The 17,975-nt window shown below is 39.3% G+C and overlaps 1 protein-coding gene and 2 non-coding genes across 3 annotated transcripts; 1 reads left to right on the forward strand and 2 right to left on the reverse strand.

Moving 5' to 3' along the window:
• Positions 1 to 3,749: 3,749 nt before the first annotated feature.
• LOC124595175 (androgen-induced gene 1 protein-like) lies at positions 3,750 to 16,884 on the reverse strand. Its single transcript, XM_047133788.1, has 5 exons — positions 16,398 to 16,884; positions 16,177 to 16,314; positions 15,833 to 16,050; positions 15,490 to 15,641; positions 3,750 to 5,140 (listed from the first exon to the last, which is right to left on the reverse strand). The coding sequence occupies exons 1-5, from the start codon at positions 16,572 to 16,574 to the stop codon at positions 5,103 to 5,105; spliced, it is 723 nt and encodes a 240-aa protein (XP_046989744.1). The 5' UTR covers positions 16,575 to 16,884; the 3' UTR covers positions 3,750 to 5,102.
• Positions 8,954 to 9,028, reverse strand: Trnat-ugu. Its single transcript has one exon. It is a non-coding gene; the product is annotated as a tRNA-Thr (tRNA).
• On the forward strand, positions 9,210 to 9,284 carry Trnat-ugu. The gene has a single exon. It is a non-coding gene; the product is annotated as a tRNA-Thr (tRNA).
• Positions 16,885 to 17,975: the final 1,091 nt, after the last annotated feature.

Here is a 17,975-nt window from a genome sequence, read left to right on the forward strand (position 1 = left end):
CTCAGTAGCTCGGTACGTGCTTTTGTTGAAGTTTCGAGAACATATCTTCACCAAGAAGTCAAGCAGGATATCGCTCCCTCCTATGTATATCTCGCGAAGAGACCATGAGGATAAAATCAGAGAGGTTTGAGCCCACACAGAGCCATGCCGACAATCTCTCTTTCCACGAACAATACGAGACTGGAATAGAAGGGAGAACCGATAGAGGTATTCAAGGTACCGTCCGCCACACACTGTCAGGTGGCTTGCGGAGTATGGATGTAGATGCAAACTACCAACAGTTTCTTCAATGAATATTTAGTTAATGTTACTGCATATGGGCCTCTGCAGCAGGCGCCTGGTTCATGGACCCACACTGACTGCTGTTCATCAGCAAGGGCTAGAATTTGCAAGCCTATACCGCAACTGGACGTTCTCCAAGTAGTGATGGGTGGTCTTTTCTGATGATCATGTTTTATGCTGCAGCGGTGTGAAACATCTGAAAGCAAATACCCTGCTGCAATTGCTGGAAGGGTCCAGACCAGAGAGTAGGGAGCATTATGGTCTAAGAAATGTTTTTGTGCCATTCCCTGGGTGATCTCATCATTCTGGAAGCCACAGTGGATCAACACAAGTATGCAACTATCCTTGGGACTTCGTCCACCCCTACATGCAGTTTGTTTTTATTTGCCACAATGGTAACTACTAGTAGACAATGCAACATCTCACAATGTATGACCATAGTTTGGAAAGTACCATTACAAGTTTACTGTACTGTACTGCCCTGGCCACCAAACTCCCTCGATTTAAACCCAATTGACATCTGCCTGTTCATACCACGGATCCACGACCGAGAAACCTAGCGCAGCTGGCCATGGCACTGAATACAATTAAAATTAATAATGGATAGGCAACCCAATGAGGAGCTTGGATGACTATAGTTCCGTACCATACATTTCACATGAACAGCAAAGTGACACACCATACCAGACTCGCCATGAGCTGCATGTTGCGATAGTGACCTAAGTCCCATTTACTTACGTATATCTAGTTCAAAATCAGAATGCATAGAACAGAAACAAAGTTCAAAATTCTATATACTGTGATTAAATAAATGTTTGACACCCATCTCCAGCGATAATGCATTGTGTGGGTTTGTGTGCTATTGCTTTCATCGTCTCTAGCAGAGAGAGAGAGAGAGAGAGAGAGAGAGAGAGAGAGAGAGAGAGAGAGAGAGAGAGAGCATCTACAGTTTTTACTGCAGCTGACTACTATTCTGAAAAGAAATACATGCAAAAACTTTATGTCCTCACACTACAACATAGAGAGGTATTAATTTACAGTGCAAATTGAAAATCATAATAAATGTTTGTCGAAGTTAAAATTGCAGTTGCTTCCATTTAATGTGCCTGTTCCTGCAGGTGGACTGTTACTCTGTATCTGTATTCATGTTTAACCTGTACGGCAAAACAGAGGTTTGATATGATGGCAGCACCCATAACATAGGTTTGTGGTGTTAACTTACTCACTTTCAGTAGCCTACGAAAAGGTAAACACAGTCCTTGTTAAGTTTAGTCAGAACTTTTACACTGTGGAAATGAATATGATCATTCTTGTTTTATCTATTTCACTACACAAGTTGTATTATCATTTGTAATCTGAGGAGTACAGTTTTGTGAGCCCTGTCATTATAAAGCATGCTTTTTCTGGAGCTGTCAGATAATGTACGGTTTCAACACTAAGTGAAACTTCTCTTCAGCCAGACACTCACTGGTCATCTTTGTCAATTCACAGTCACAATCACCAACATAAGTTACTCTTGAACTTCATGGAAATAAGATGCAGCTCATTGTAGATTGAGCTCAAGCAACTGCTATACAATCTTGAGAAATCCATTCCATCAAACAACACATCTGATGAGCTAGGAATGCCCCTTTAATCTGATATTAACCTTGCAGAATTCAAATTATAAGGTGGAAAAGAGAAACTAATAACTCATACTGGGAATTCTACAAATGAAACTAATGAATTCCAGTTTGATTAAAGAGTTTAACCCCTAAGTTCCACTAAAACTGTCCAAACAGGCCTCAGGAGGCCTCACAGCCATTGTCACTTTTCATGCCTGGAACTGCTACTTCTCAATCAAGTAGCTCCTGAATTGCCCTCATAAGCGCTGGTGCACCCTACTTGCCAACAGTGCTCAGCGGAACTGGATGGTCACCGATCCATGTGCTAGCGAAGCCCAACAGTGCTTAATTATGGTAATCTGATGGGAAACACTGTTACCACTGTGGCAAGGCTGTTGGGGTGTAAGTGCCACTGGTAAATTTATATACCACTGTCTTAAATGCTGTTTATTACTTTATTTACTATAGGTAATTGATTCATTGGTATTTATATTTTCACAGTAGCTCTCAGATAATTATGAGTACCATTTGTATTTTTCTAAGTCTATGATTTGAGTACCAATGAACAATTTAGTAATGGTATGAATATTTAACAATGGTCTTTGAGCCACTCGTCTTCAGATCAGCTTTTGTGTTCAGCTAACTTTTGTCACCTATGTATGTACTCTTCCGATATGAACGACAGCACAAGTAATTCACAGTAACATTTCCTACATTATAAAGTATAAAATTAATATGAGAATTGTGTGTAAGCTGCTGTGGCCGAGAGGTTCTAGGCACTTCAGTCGGGAACCGCGCTGCAGCTACGGTTGCAGGTTCGAATCCTGCTTCGGGCATGGATGTGTGTGATGTCCTTAGGTTAGGTTTAAGTAGTTCTAAGTCTAGGGGACTGATGACGTCAGATGTTAAGTCCCATAGTGCTTGGAGCCATTTTTACGTGTAAGCATATTTACAGTTAGTTTTCTTCCATGCCATGAATTCAGTTCCTAGTTACATTCAATATATGCTGTTAAAGGCTGCTTCTAATGAAGAATGAACACTGCTATGTTAGCTACTGAGATATATAATGTAAATTATTTCTGGTACATTGCACATGTAGGATGGTTACTGAAAATATTCAACACAACAAGAACAGTTTATGCACATAAATGAATGTAATAGGCACATTATTTACTCACTTTTGGCAGTTTTAATTTTAGTTAGAGGTATACCAGCATTCATGAATATTTCTTTTAAATGTATGAGAATGACATCATGAAGGTGGCACAGGTACATGGCAGTTCTGGCTGATCTTGTGAACTGCTGAGAAAAGGTTACAGGCAAGCACACAGAGGATTCAGAAATTTGAGGAGACTCCAATGCAGATGATGTAGCTAATATCTCTACCGTTAACCGCTACTACAGTAGCTGATGGTAGGCTGGGTGTGGACGTGGGTGTGAAATGTCTGTCACAGATTCAGCAGGTAGCATACACTCTTGCCCTGTGCTTGAAGAAGCATTTTATGAAAGTCATAAAATTGGCTGATACTGAAGTGGCTGCAAATGTAAACGTATATGCAGGGCCTAAAGTTCGTTGTGAACACCAGTCCTTTGGGATAAGTCTTCCTACTGAAGGCATGTGTTTACTAACAGAAGCTGACACTACCATGTATGATTTTGGTGTTCCTTATTCGACACGAGTATTTACCACCTCACAACTCATGGTTGACGTGGAAATACATAATAAAGTGAGCAGTTTTACTGATTAGTATTCCCAAAGAGTGTATACTGACATTTATTTCACAGTTATGCTGAGTAGGCCATTTTGACACTTGAATGGTTAACAATCATATTGTATACCACTGGCTCAATATAGAAATTATAAAAATTGCATAATTTTTTATTAATTTCAGAAAAACAAGATCAAAAAATCTCTTCACTGTGTAACAGGTACATTACATTTAAAAATAATATCAAAATTTGTATGCATGAATTACATACAAGGAACAACGCACGAGTAAATCTTTTGGTGGCTCTGACTAGACTAGATAATTACAAACATTTGTTAACAGACTGATAAAAGTTCAGAAATTTTTCCATTGAAATCAACATGATTAACATAAGATCTTTCTCTAACATTATGTTAAATTAATATGTGCATTAAGTCATAAACAGCGTCCATTTTCTCCATATGATATGAATGGTCATTGCTAACTTCATACATTATATTGATTACCAGGCTTCTTAAATAAACCTGCACTTTGTGCGATTATGACTTGACAGCCTTTAAATCTTGCATCAGTAGTAACATTGGGTTCCTACATTATCAGTTCCAAATTATTTCTAATACTTAACATATCAAAACACGACATTAACTTCAAGGCCTTTAGGCTGTAATATTTTACTTTCATAACACAAGTAAAAAATATATACTTTCTATAATTATGTACAAATTTCAATACAATGAGAATCTCAACATTCAGAAAAATAACAGTACAAAAAATGTTACTTTCCAGTAAGAAAAGTGGGTCAGGCAGCTAGGAATATTAAGTATCAAAATTTTCTTTGTATATATGTGCCTCCACACTTAGCCACTATTTCAAGGGCCAAATACTACAAACACTGCAAAATTCTTATTTATCCCCATTCTAAAGTTTTCAATTTATTTCAAGGCCACTAAGATCATTTGCACTGTCAATGTAATGCTACCTTAAATTCATATCACGAAATATACCTGAAAAAATTTAGCATTCACAATTCAACATCTTAATCATCTAAGTTTTATATCTTATAATATCTGCAAGGTACAAAGTTATTGCTGCGTTGTGGAGGGCTCTTTCATCTCAAAATTCCTGTCTTTTTTCACAGAATGAATCTATAGATGTACTGGCAGTTACACATTTGGTGGCTTCAATAGTGCACAGTTACTTGTACTGGAGCAAATATTTTATAAATGTACGACTAGATTTAGATCTTCATAACCTGATTTCAAAGTTTTTGTTATGCTGCATAAAGGAGTATTAGATAGTCTTGTGCTAAACCAAAGCAAACAAGATCAGTATACATAAAAATGTTCCCTGTCTTTAGAATCTGCAAAATTCTTATAAAAGTTTTCATGCAAGATTAGGCTAATCTTTCAATACATTTCTATAAACAAAGTTATTTTCAAAGATCTCAGTCTAAATTCAATGACTAGCTGAGTATTCAGTAACTTTTCTACTGAGATGTTGCAGAGGCTCACTGTTTCTTCTTTTCAATTTTCTCCAGTTCTTTTGCTGCAAAAAGAAAAAAAAAAAAAAATTATTTACTTTTTCAAGATGACAATCATGTAAAAAGGAACGCAAGATGCAAAAATTATTTTATGAATTAAGAACTTTCTTTACAAAGATAATGTCTTATTTTCAGACAAAACTACACATTAAAGTTCGAATAATTTTTATTTTACTACGAGACACCCAAGCAATATATTGATATACAAACAAAGCTAATGGTTTGTTACTTATGACTTTCTAAAGGCACAGTACTCCAATAACAACTCATTCTTTGCAACTCTAACAGGAATTATCGCTGACTTATCTCCAGGTGACAAACCCTTGCCAAGAATACAACAATTTCTTCAATTTTTTTTACATTTATCTATTGTGCATCAGTATTAGTGAAAGTGTTGTGAAACACTGGACCATACAAAATCTGAACTTTCAGAGTTATCTCTCACAGACACTTCCTTGAAGCAACAAAATGATTCACATGCCAAGGCTAACTTGGTGACAATGTAGGCTCAAAACGAAATGACTACTCCTTTATGGCCTAGTTCTACATGTACATCTATACTCTGAAAACCATTATGAAGTACGTGACAGGGGATCATTCCCACGGTACAGTTTATGAGGACAACTTCCTGTTTCATTCGCTTCTGGAGTGTGGGAACAATGAATGTTTGGATGCCTCTGTATGTGCTATAGTCTAATCTTGCCTTCACAGTCTCTATGGGAGTGATACATTACTAGATTCCTGTGAACATTACTATGTTTATCAATTAAGGATGGTTCTTGAAATGTTGTAAATACACTCTCAAGGGATACTTTGCACCTACTTCAAGTGACGGCCAGTTCAGGTCTGTCTCATCCTCTTGAAGGGTCGAACAAACCTATGACAATATGTGTTGCTCTACATTATTTTCTTGATAGTGCTATTTGGTGTGTTCCACAATATTCTAGGATAGGTTTCACGAGTCTTTTGAAAGTAATCATCCATGCAGACCAACTGCATTTACACAAAATCCTAACAAAGAACCAAAACTGACTATCTCATTTACCTACAACCGAGTCTACGTAATCATTCAATTTCTTATCTCCACTAACCATTACACATGGGTATTTGTAAAAGTAGAGTGACTCCAAATGTGACTCACTGATAATGCTGTCATGGGACACTACTTTTTTTTTCCCTCATTTCAAGTTCACAAGTTTAGATTTCTGATTATTTACAGAAAGTTGCCAACCTCTACACCAACTTGAAACCTTGGTAAGATCTGACTGAACATTTGTACAGATATTCAAACTTTTCCATTGTAGATAACTGCATAAACTCCAAAAAGTCTAGTTGCTATTAATATTGTTTGTTAAGTCATTAATAGTGGCTCAATGGTAAAGTGCCTAAGTACAAGTCCAAAGGTCACAGGTTCGATTCCATGACAATCTTTGGATTTTTATTTGACACTTATCGCTTCTTTCACCTCTGGCAATGTTTGCTGTGAAAATGCAGTTTCATCATGGGGTGGAAGGCACGTTAAACTTTAGGATCCCTATAACTGTCTGGGTAGGTCAGCTCAAAGGTCAGAAGAAAGTAATGGCTTACCACCTCCAACACGATGATGTGTAGTAAAGCACTATGGTGCCAAAAACAACCTTCATATTGATGGTTCCTTTACTTTACTACTATTTTATTAATACAATATTTTACAGACTGTAAGAAGCACCTTAATTTTGAAGCAATGTTTTAAAAAGTAACATTTTTATCATCAGAATGCAAAGCCAGATTACTGAGCTTTCTTCTTCTTCTTCTTCTTCTTCTTCTTCTTCTTCTTCATGATCATTTTCCTCTTCATATATAAGTGGTCTTCACTGCCACTGAAAGATTCTAGCTCATGACTGTTTTATCCACTGACACACTTGTTTGATTGTAGGTTGCTTTACAGCTCCCTTCTGTGTGAATTCATGTTGCATTTCACCCACTATCCATTTGTTCCACTCCTCTCTCTCACGCACCCACGCCCACGCACTCAAAATGGTTCATGTATGGAGACATCAAGAGGTTGCAATTGTGAAGTAAGTCGTCCTGGAATAACAATAAGCTCTTCATTTCCCTGTCTCAATTTCTCTTTAACACAATTTTTCAAATTAATTTTAAACTGACCAAGCCCAAGACAAGAACTCTTCTTCAATAAAGCACCTTTCCTTCTCCCCCACACTCTGTTAATACAGAATTTCATACCAGCCTTGTTCATCCAAACCCTGTCATGAACATGAATGCCACCAGCTGGCACTATTTCAGAAAGTTTTGGAATTGTTCTACACTTGAAAATGATCACTGGATGAAGTGTAGTACCGTCAGCGCAACATGAAAGGACAACAGTGTACTGTATTTTCTCATGTTTTTATAGTTACAGTTTTATCACCTTCTATGGCATTAGTTAGTCAACACATCAAATGTCAGGAGATTCATCCATATTCGCTACTTGGCTTAGTTACACCTGGTTTTCTTTTGATGTTGAATAACAAAGCTATGGAAACAATTTTCTCTCTTCATACTCTTGCAGTATTTTCTGAGATATTTGGGTTTTGGTTTGATGATGCTTCTTAAAACTAATACCAACCAATTCAATCCTTAAAGTTAGCTAAGTTCCACTGTAGTGCTAGCTTATGGGCGTGTATTTGAATAACTTTTTATTATTTCCAATGCCATTTTGGTGGTGTCCTTGAATCCATTTCAATACATCATCATCCAGCTTTGGTCATCCTCTATTTGCACATTTAGTTTTCCTCATTTTTTCAGCTCTTCCCTTCTAGCATGCCAATTGCTAATTCCCTCCCCCCCCCCCCCCCCCCCTTCTATCGGTGGAGGGCCAAAATTCTGCTCAGCTGCTCTGTTTCTACGTTCTTCTGCATATGCTATTACTTCCAATTTATAGCCCTCATATGAATACCTTTTATTTTTTCCATTATGAAATTAGCTACTAACAAAAATATTGTACTGTTATCAATAACACAAATCATGTTCAATTCAAGTTCTCTGGCAGTGCAGACTGCAATGATGCATCGTAAGCTAGACAATGTTCAGGATTTGTGATGGCACAGTGGGAGGGAGACAGTTTGTAAGCTTGTTCATTCAATTGGAGCATTGCTACTGCCAGCTGGATCCAATGTTGGCAGATAGAGAGGTTTCCTGTGGCATTGGATATATGGCCATTTTTCAGATTGGTGGTAATTTTAAATCGAACACCAGACATTTTTATATTAATTTCAAGTATAAGATGCACCTGAATTTTGGAGGCGATTTTCACAGAAAAAAGTGTTTTATAGTCCATAAATACAGTACACAACATGAACAGCAAGTGTCCCAGCACACATTCCTGGGGCAAGCCTGAAATTATTTCTACATCTCTCAATGACTCTCCATCCAAGATAACATACTGTGTCCTCCCTACCAAGAAATCCTCAGCCTAGTCACAGATTTTGCTTGATCCCCATACAACCATTAATAAGCATTGGTATACAACTGAGTCAAATGCTGTTTTGAAGTCAAGAAATATTGCATCTACCCAACTGATGCCGTATGAGAAGATCTTTTGCATGACCAGCATTTTCAAAACCCATACTGGTTGGCATGGAGGAGGTCATTCTGTTCGACATATTTCATTATTTTATTTTATTTTTTTTAAAACTATATATGACGGTAGTATCTGTTCCCGAAAGAGCAGTTACCGTGGATGACCATGCAGCTTTGCTAGAAATGAAATGATAATTAAATGGACACCCTAGCTGCAAACAGGCATTGATGTACTTCATTGGGGACATGTTGAAAATGTGTGCCCCGACCGGGACTCGAACCCGGGATCTCCTGCTTACATGGCAGACGCTCTATCCATCTGAGCCACCGCAGGCACAGAGGATAGTGTGTCAGCAGGGACTTATCCCTTGGTAGATTAATCTGCCACGAGTAATGAGTAGGATGGGCAAACATCTATTAGGCGCACTACGAATGTAGTGGTGTGGACATGTTGGGAATGTGGATCTCACGGGGAGCGTGCAAGGGATAAGTCCCTTCAGACGCACCATCCTCTGTGCCCGCGGTGGCTCAGATGGATAGAGCGTCTGCCATGTAAGCAGGAGATCCCGGGTTCGAGTCCCGGTCGGGGCACACATTTTCAACATGTCCCCAATGAAGTACATCAACGCCTGTTTGCAGCTAGGGTGTCCATTTAATTATCATTTTATATTTCATTATGTTCAAGCTCAGAACATGTTCTAAAATTCTACAACATATGGATGTCAGATATTGGATGGTAGTTTTGTGGCTCACTTCCGACACCTTTTTTGTAGACAGTATATTACGCACAAACTAGGGCCTAATTCAGCTGAAAATTCAGCACAGAATTTGACAGAATTTCAACAGGCTCAAAAGGTTTGTTCAATTTAAGTGATTTCAGCCACCTCTCAGCACCACTTCCCCTATCTACATCACTCATTTTTGCTGTGGAGCAAGAATTAAAATGGGTATAATACTGGGGGGAGGATCAACAAAGTTTTCTACATATACAGCCTCCTTTTCAGAGATAGAGGATCAGTACGCAGCTTGTATATAATCATTGCAGCTATTACGTTCCTCAGTTTTTTTTATTCTGTGTTCATACTTCCCTCCATCTTCCCTCTTCCTATTCTTTGATTGGCAAAGGAGTGAATAGGACACAAATTGCCTCTGTTCTTCAGTTATTATTTGATAATACTAATTATTATACTAGTAGACCAGGAGCACAGGCACTAATGTAAAATCATACATTGTATATCACAGTACAAGTCCTGGGAAGAAACATTAAAGAAAGAAGGTAAAAGGATATTTTTCTGTGTTATTATTCAGCAAACACCTTGAAACTGAATGCACTCAATTTTATACCTGTTTTTTAATCTGTTTAAAATCAATTGTAAGTATGTTGTGGCTGTCCACATACCTTCGAGACACAGACATTAAGGAAGGTACATTATCGTGAAATGCAGGTCAGTATGAAGTCATTGTTAATTTCTAGTTTGAGAGAATCAGAAAACAGTTTTTGGTCATTTAATCATAAACTCTCAGCAGTTTAAATCAAATTAACATTTCAACTATTAGAGGCTAATTATAATATAAACATTACTATTACTATCACCGATCATCATCAATTATTACAAGATTTTTTTTATGGATGTCCTTTCTCAAAGCTTTAATACTGAGATGCTACATGGGGATGTAATTCTGAATTGTCATTCGTATAAAGAAATTAGAAAGTGAAGTTCAGCACTTTTTCTTTTGCTATGCCTCCCTACATTAATATTCCTGCCCATCTGAAAGTGTCTGGGCACTACCTCCGGCGTCACTGACAGCCTTTGTACACTCCTGGAAATTGAAATAAGAACACCGTGAATTCATTGTCCCAGGAAGGGGAAACTTTATTGACACATTCCTGGGGTCAGATACATCACATGATCACACTGACAGAACCACAGGCACATAGACACAGGCAACAGAGCATGCACAATGTCGGCACTAGTACAGTGTATATCCACCTTTCGCAGCAATGCAGGCTGCTATTCTCCCATGGAGACGATCGTAGAGATGCTGGATGTAGTCCTGTGGAACGGCTTGCCATGCCATTTCCACCTGGCACCTCAGTTGGACCAGCATTCGTGCTGGACGTGCAGACTGCGTGAGACGACGCTTCATCCAGTCCCAAACATGCTCAATGGGGGACAGATCCGGAGATCTTGCTGGCCAGGGTAGTTGGCTTACACCTTCTAGAGCACGTTGGGTGGCACGGGATACATGCGGACGTGCATTGTCCTGTTGGAACAGCAAGTTCCCTTGCCGGTCTAGGAATGGTAGAACGATGGGTTCGATGAAGGTTTGGATGTACCGTGCACTATTCAGTGTCCCCTCGACGATCACCAGTGGTGTACGGCCAGTGTAGGAGATCGCTCCCCACACCATGATGCCAGGTGTTGGCCCTGTGTGCCTCGGTCGTATGCAGTCCTGATTGTGGCGCTCACCTGCACGGCGCCAAACACGCATACGACCATCATTGGCACCAAGGCAGAAGCGACTCTCATCGCTGAAGACGACACGTCTCCATTCGTCCCTCCATTCACGCCTGTCGCGACACCACTGGAGGCGGGCTGCACGATGTTGGGGCGTGAGCGGAAGACGGCCTAACGGTGTGCGGGACCGTAGCCCAGCTTCATGGAGACGGTTGCGAATGGTCCTCGCCGATACCCCAGGAGCAACAGTGTCCCTAATTTGCTGGGAAGTGGCGGTGCGGTCCCCTACGGCACTGCGTAGGATCCTACGGTCTTGGCGTGCATCCGTGCGTCGCTGCGGTCCGGTCCCAGGTCGACGGGCACGTGCACCTTCCGCCGACCACTGGCGACAACATCGATGTACTGTGGAGACTCACGCCCCACGTGTTGAGCAATTCGGCGGTACGTCCACCCGGCCTCCCACATGCCCACTATAAGCCCTCGCTCAAAGTCCGTCAACTGCACATATGGTTCACGTCCACGCTGTCTCGGCATGCTACCAGTGTTAAAGACTGCGATGGAGCTCCGTATGCCACGGCAAACTGGCTGACACTGACGGCGGCGGTGCACAAATGCTGCGCAGCTAGCGCCATTCGACGGCCAACACCGCGGTTCCTGGTGTGTCCGCTGTGCCGTGCGTGTGATCATTGCTTGTACAGCCCTCTCGCAGTGTCCGGAGCAAGTATGGTGGGTCTGACACACCGGTGTCAATGTGTTCTTTTTTCCATTTCCAGGAGTGTATATGCACCCTTGAAGTCTTTCACAGGGGCATGTCTGAATGAAACACTTTTTTGTTTTCAAGTCGCATCAATTCGAATAAAAGCCTTTACATGTACCAGCATTTCTTTGGTTTTTGTGGCAGGTGTTTTGCTAAGATTCTGCTAGGACTGTCATCGAAGGCTGTACGAATTGCCCTTTCGACAGCCAAATTTGTCATGTCTCTCGTGCTTTGCTGTGTACCTATTATGCAATAGTTGCTGTTTATTTACAAGTTTCTTTACAAAGACTGTCCATTCCATCATGAAGTGTTGTACTAGGTTCATATGCATCCAATGCTTTGTCAACAATTCTTTTGAATTGCAGGCACAGTTTCTCTTGATGTTTCTGCCATGAGTTAAATGTTTTTACTTCCTCTTTTAGGTATGACACTACTGCCTATTTATGTAATAACACGCAAAACTACCTACTTGTTTTAATTGCCCTTTGTATTTTAGTTATTCTTTACTGCTACTCCCTCATGGTCACTAATACTATATTCTTTCCAGCACCATAAAACAGGTAACCTCTATTGTCATTGGATCTGATATATTTCTATCATGAGTGGGCTTCCGAACAATTTCCAGCGGACAGTACGATTGGGGAACACACATACCAGCAAATGTTAAGTTTTCTATAACGCTTTCTGTTACATATTAGGATGAGTCTGGTGGTTGATAGAAATATCAGATTATAAGTTTTTGATCACTTGACACTGAGTCTTGCCCACACAATGCTACATGCAGTATCAATTTCTATCTCCCACAGCCTTTCCTAGATCCCTGTTATCAATTTAAGGTTTCATCTAGCTTTCCTTACCCGGCATTATGTGACCTCCAATGCTTTTTGGGGGCACCTGAAACTCTGGCACTTTGTTGTGAATGTTTTGGCACTTTATCACTAGGATTTGAATACGCTCATTGTGGGGTGGTGGGTGAGGACATTTCTCTGGATTGTACACTAATACTTTGGGCCTCTTACAACTATAATTATCTGGACTGGATGGAGGGTCACCCAATCTAGTGTGTACCTGACACGCAGTCCACTACCTGGGTAGTAGCCACCAATGTGCACACTTGATCCATTTACAAGGATCCCATGGCTCTCAATCTGATGGCGCAAGTCTAGGAAATCTTGCCACTTAAGTTGTCACAGACTCTTTGAAAACTCTGGTCCAAAGCTTAAACTCAACTCAGAACCATGGGCCCATTATCAGTCTTGGGGAAAAGCTGCAAACTGTGAGTTTTATTGATTTTCAGTAGGCAAGGCTGGTCTTCTCAACCTCCTCTGCCAGTTGCTGATATGCTCCAAGTATGACCTCAGAGCCCAGATGACAAGTATAGTTTGTGCCAATATGTGCCACAGTCTGCAGTTGATTGCACCTTACTCCCTTAATGGTAGCTGGAACAGTCTCTTCAACATGTTGAATGAGGCCTTCAGCCATCAACACTGGGCAAAGAGCTGTGTGTTATGTCCGGCATGAAGATGGACTGGGTTATTTCATGGATTGGGTGGGCAGCAGGATACCACTGTGGGAGGAGTGGAAAGGATTATGGGTAGGATGTTCATTTCCAGGAACAACAGTAGGTAGTAAAAGCTCTGGCAAACGATATATCTAAGTTTTTGCTGTCTGGAGTGACAATGAGCAATTGTGGGGAAGGGGAGTAGGTGCTCCTTCTTGACCACTTCAAGAGAAAGAAATAAAAATGAATTCTCAGCATAGCCTTGCCACCTTCATAAGCCAACATGATTAGGGCCATTTAGAGGACACTTTCCAAATCACTCACAGACCCCAAGAAATTGCTGTTACTGCAGGAAAAAAACTGGACAGTTATTTAACAGAACTGAAGCAGCAGCAGCTTTTTGCAAAGTAATGTCTCTTTTTATAATTAATTACATTAAATTTAGTGGGTATAAACACAAACACCATGAAGTAGTATAGTGATAGTTTATTAGTAATTTGGTGTACAGTTAAAGCTATGAAGAGTTGCTTCTCTTTTGTTAATGGATACCTTGATAGATTCCTGAAGGTTCGCCTCAGTTATGGGACCTACACTACATGATGATTGAATGAATGTGATTCGTACATATTGATATGCAACTGAACAAAACTTCTCAAGAACAATGCTGTAATTTGATATTTCATCAGAGAAAACTGAAGTCCTCATTCAATCCGCAGAAGAAAGTGTACCAAAATTAGTCTTACTAACCAAAACCGAATGCCAGATAGACTAAACCCTGCGTAGGAGCTTAATAAGTAATATTATGGTTCAATCTGTAAAGTGCTACCCATTAAATACAATAAAATTTCCACATATTCCAATCCTCCCTTAACACACCCCAGTAATAATAGAAAACTAAAGGCATAAACTGACTGTGATGACAGCGTGCTAAACAAACAAAAATAATCCACTATACAAAGCAAAGCTTATTACAAATTCCTGCTTTTCCTTATTACAGAATGAACTCATTCCTGGATCTTCATTTCTTGTGATACATATGTCTTACACATATACTAAACAGTCGCTGCATCACAGAACAAATATTCTTTGTTTATGCTTATTACGTCGAGATACATTTTTATTTTCACACACTAAACATTTGACCCAAAACAAGAAAAGAACTAATACCTTCAGTGATCCACTGTCAATGAAACTGCCAGATATATCATGGGGTAAATAATAAATCTGCTCTCATAAAAATCTCTCCCATTTACATCAGTTGTTGTCATATGCTGGATCAAGCAATGGCAGGAGCAAATAGCAAATTATATATGCAGTTGAAATCACAGTTCGTTTAATGGGCACGAACTGACAAGTGTAGGTTACCATTTCGTTCTGTGACGAGTCGGATTTATTCAATTGTGTCTGCTCGTGACATATGGCTTGAATGCGCCATAGACACCCCCCCCCCCCCATCTGAAAACTTAGTTGGGGTGACAGGCTCATCTGTAATGTAGCTCAAGGTCTAGAATAGACCGAAATGTGTTAATTTACTTGAGAGTTGATGAAGCCAACAAATGTGAACGCCAAGTAAAGGCTAGGTCACAGAATGACCTGCAACTAATGTTTAAATTCAGGCCATATATAAACACACTTTGTTACATTTAAGACAGTTAAAGCTACAAGGTAAATTCAAAAAAGTATGTTACATAATGTGCAAGTCTCCAACGAATATTTTCAGCCATATTATACATAAATTTATTGCATACACTACAAAAAATTGCTAGTGATGCAAACTATTTGACTTTTACTATGACACTTTGCCATTAAGTTTCCACACAGGTCTAAGTAAGCAGTGATATTGATTTTGCAATTTATTTATTGTTGACATCTATCTATTAGGCCTAACTAAATTTTAGGGATAAAATTCTATGAATGAATTTTCAAGGATATATATTTATATCCCAAATTCAATGTATGGAATACTGAATATTTCTTCATGAACTTAGAGCCTCCTGGTGAACAATTCTGAAGTGATATTAAGTGTGAAAGAGACATTGTAATGTTAAACAACTGTGTGTAATATAATACTTTACTTACCCCACACTTTATTGTTGATATATTCACCCAAGAAATACCACACACTTGCAAAGCACAGTAGCCCCCCAAAGAATCCCATGCGAAGTGGGAAACCCAGTTTATTCAGTACAGGATAAACCCATTCTCCAGTTTTGTAGAACACCACATGGGTCCTGCAAGAAAGGTAATAACTTTATCCAAAATGAATAAATATATTTACATAAAAGTACGAGCATTTATAAATTACTAACGCATCTCAAGGCAAGAAAACAAACAAAAAGGCATACGAAATGAAAAAGATCTCACTGCGTGCGTTTTATAAAATATACACAATAACCATTGCTTACAGTTCCACACAACTCACCAAATTAAATACGAGCCCATGAACATTGTCAGGCCCCCGATTCCGATTATCCGGTCTGGGTATTTTCGAAAACAAATCACCATTTCAATTAATGAAAACAATACAATATTGGAATGCATTATATGGTTCAGCCACCACGGAAAGTAGGGATCTACTGCTCGTGGCAGCACTAATTCTCGGTCAATAGCGTAGAGTCCCCAAAATGTGGCACCAACAAACTGTTAAGCCAAACGACAACGTAAATTATAGTTGCTATAGGCCTAGCTCTAAAAAGGTTAAAAGTCATACTGTACATAGGCAGGAAACATTTATTTTAAGTTCATATTCATGGACGCTACACTCACCAGAGCGACTGGAAACGCCAGTACCGGTTGCAAGTAGTCTTTCAATCTACGAATTAACGGTGGTCGATTAGGATTGTTTTCATTTGTCCCTATGCAGTCATTCGTAACACAAACGACGAAGTAAACAGATTGTAAAATCTATAGGCAAAAAAACATAAGCTTGTCGGTAACAGGGAAGTTTAATAGCTACTAGACAGTTCAATACACTATCAACGACTCACCGCATTCCAGAAGGTTAAGAACTGCAGTTTTCCTCCAAAACCTGATCCCATTCTGCTGACTTCTATCGGTATTTTAACAAACGTCCAGTCGTAAAAGACGCTAAACGAGAATTGTGCGGCGCCAACAAGATGGAAAGTTATTTTCGATAAGTCGTACTTCGTAAGATTGTCTGCCATGTCCACTAGATCCCCTTGTTTTCAACTTTTAAATGGGGAAACTCAGTTCCTGTTACACAAGTGCCGAAGGTACTCTGTAAAGTTATAATTAACACCGTCTGCATGGGAGAACACGAATCTTGCGCCACTCACAGATATGAAGTGTGTTTGGAGGATTTATGAATGACAGAATTTGTTGATCAAAGAAAGACAACAAAACTGCAAGTACACAACTGTCTTTAATATACCAGTCCAATTTTAATCTCAAATTATAATTATAGAGTGAAAAAAATGTACATCTACGAAATGCCTACAACTAACAGCGATTCAAATTGACACCTCATATTCTAATGTTGGTCACACTTCACAACGGACAGATGAATTGCGGTAAGAAATACAGTGTGCGTTCGGAAATCGGAAAATTGAAAGCTTAATAACATCACTTTTTTAATTGCTCTCATTGATTCTCGTTTAGTTATCCTCCATGCATTTAAGCACAGTGTGATGTTTTCTTGAAACATCATGACAATGTAAAATGCTTACTGTTTCTACTGCACGTAAAGCTCACTTAAAGTCAAGGTACCAAAGTTAGTCATTTTATCATTTATTCAAGAAACAGAATTGTAGTATCAAAGTTAGTCATTGTTCCCATATATTCAGGAAAAATAAATTTAATACCGAACTCTTGTAAGGTTTCAAGTGATATGGAATAGTGTCAAAAATTGCAGAATAGCTACAAAAAACAAATTCTTTAAAAACGTATACTAGAATAGAATGAAAAGGTTATCAGATCAAAAAAACATTTGTTGCTTAAGAATTATAATGTACATATTTTAAATGAATTAAATGAAGTTAGTTTAGATACAGTACATCAGTACAGACTGTTAAGATATGCTGAAACTGCAGTATAATGAATTACAAGGTGAAGAGAAAATACCGCACGTGGCGGGTGGCGTGCGATTCCTCATCCCAACTCAAGACAAAAGTGTATCTAGCACAACCTAGTGCCGCCAATAGATTTAATAGAAAACCGATAGAAAAAAGGAAGTTCTGGCAACGATGTAACTGCGAGCAGCGTCGCCAAGCACAGGTAGGACGAACTCTGCAAGGTGGTCCGAGCTGTTCAACTACTGTTCGCGTCATATAAGAAGGCGGCCCAATTTTCAGCCGTTCTGTGCATCCCCCTAGAGTAGCTACTTGCGGCCAATAATTTTCATTCTCTTTCGGAGCGCCTAGCAGAGAGTTACAGCTAGAGAGCGAGAATCTCGCTCCTACATGCTGCACTGTTGCCGCACTTCGCGACAACCGAATTATTCATTCAACTATCAATTTCTTTGTTTCCTTTTTTTTCTTGCAGCAGTGTAACTGTGAATGTGTATGTTGTAAATTTTTAAGTGCGATTTAAAAAAAGTCAGGTGACGG

The sequence above is a fragment of the Schistocerca americana genome, chromosome 2 (genome assembly GCF_021461395.2).
Source record: "Schistocerca americana isolate TAMUIC-IGC-003095 chromosome 2, iqSchAmer2.1, whole genome shotgun sequence".
NCBI classification, from domain to species: domain Eukaryota; kingdom Metazoa; phylum Arthropoda; class Insecta; order Orthoptera; family Acrididae; genus Schistocerca; species Schistocerca americana.

What these genes read in the sequence shown, in the direction of transcription:
- LOC124595175 (XM_047133788.1), bottom strand. Translation starts at nt 16,574, where the DNA reads ATGGCAGACAATCTTACGAAGTACGACTTATCGAAAATAACTTTCCAT. An exon ending in TCTTAACCTTCTGGAATGCG is followed by an intron (nt 16,315 to 16,397) that starts GTGAGTCGTTGA and finishes TTTTGCCTATAG; the next exon opens with ATTTTACAATCTGTTTACTT. An exon ending in ATGGGCTCGTATTTAATTTG is followed by an intron (nt 15,642 to 15,832) that starts GTGAGTTGTGTG and finishes CCTTTCTTGCAG; the next exon opens with GACCCATGTGGTGTTCTACA.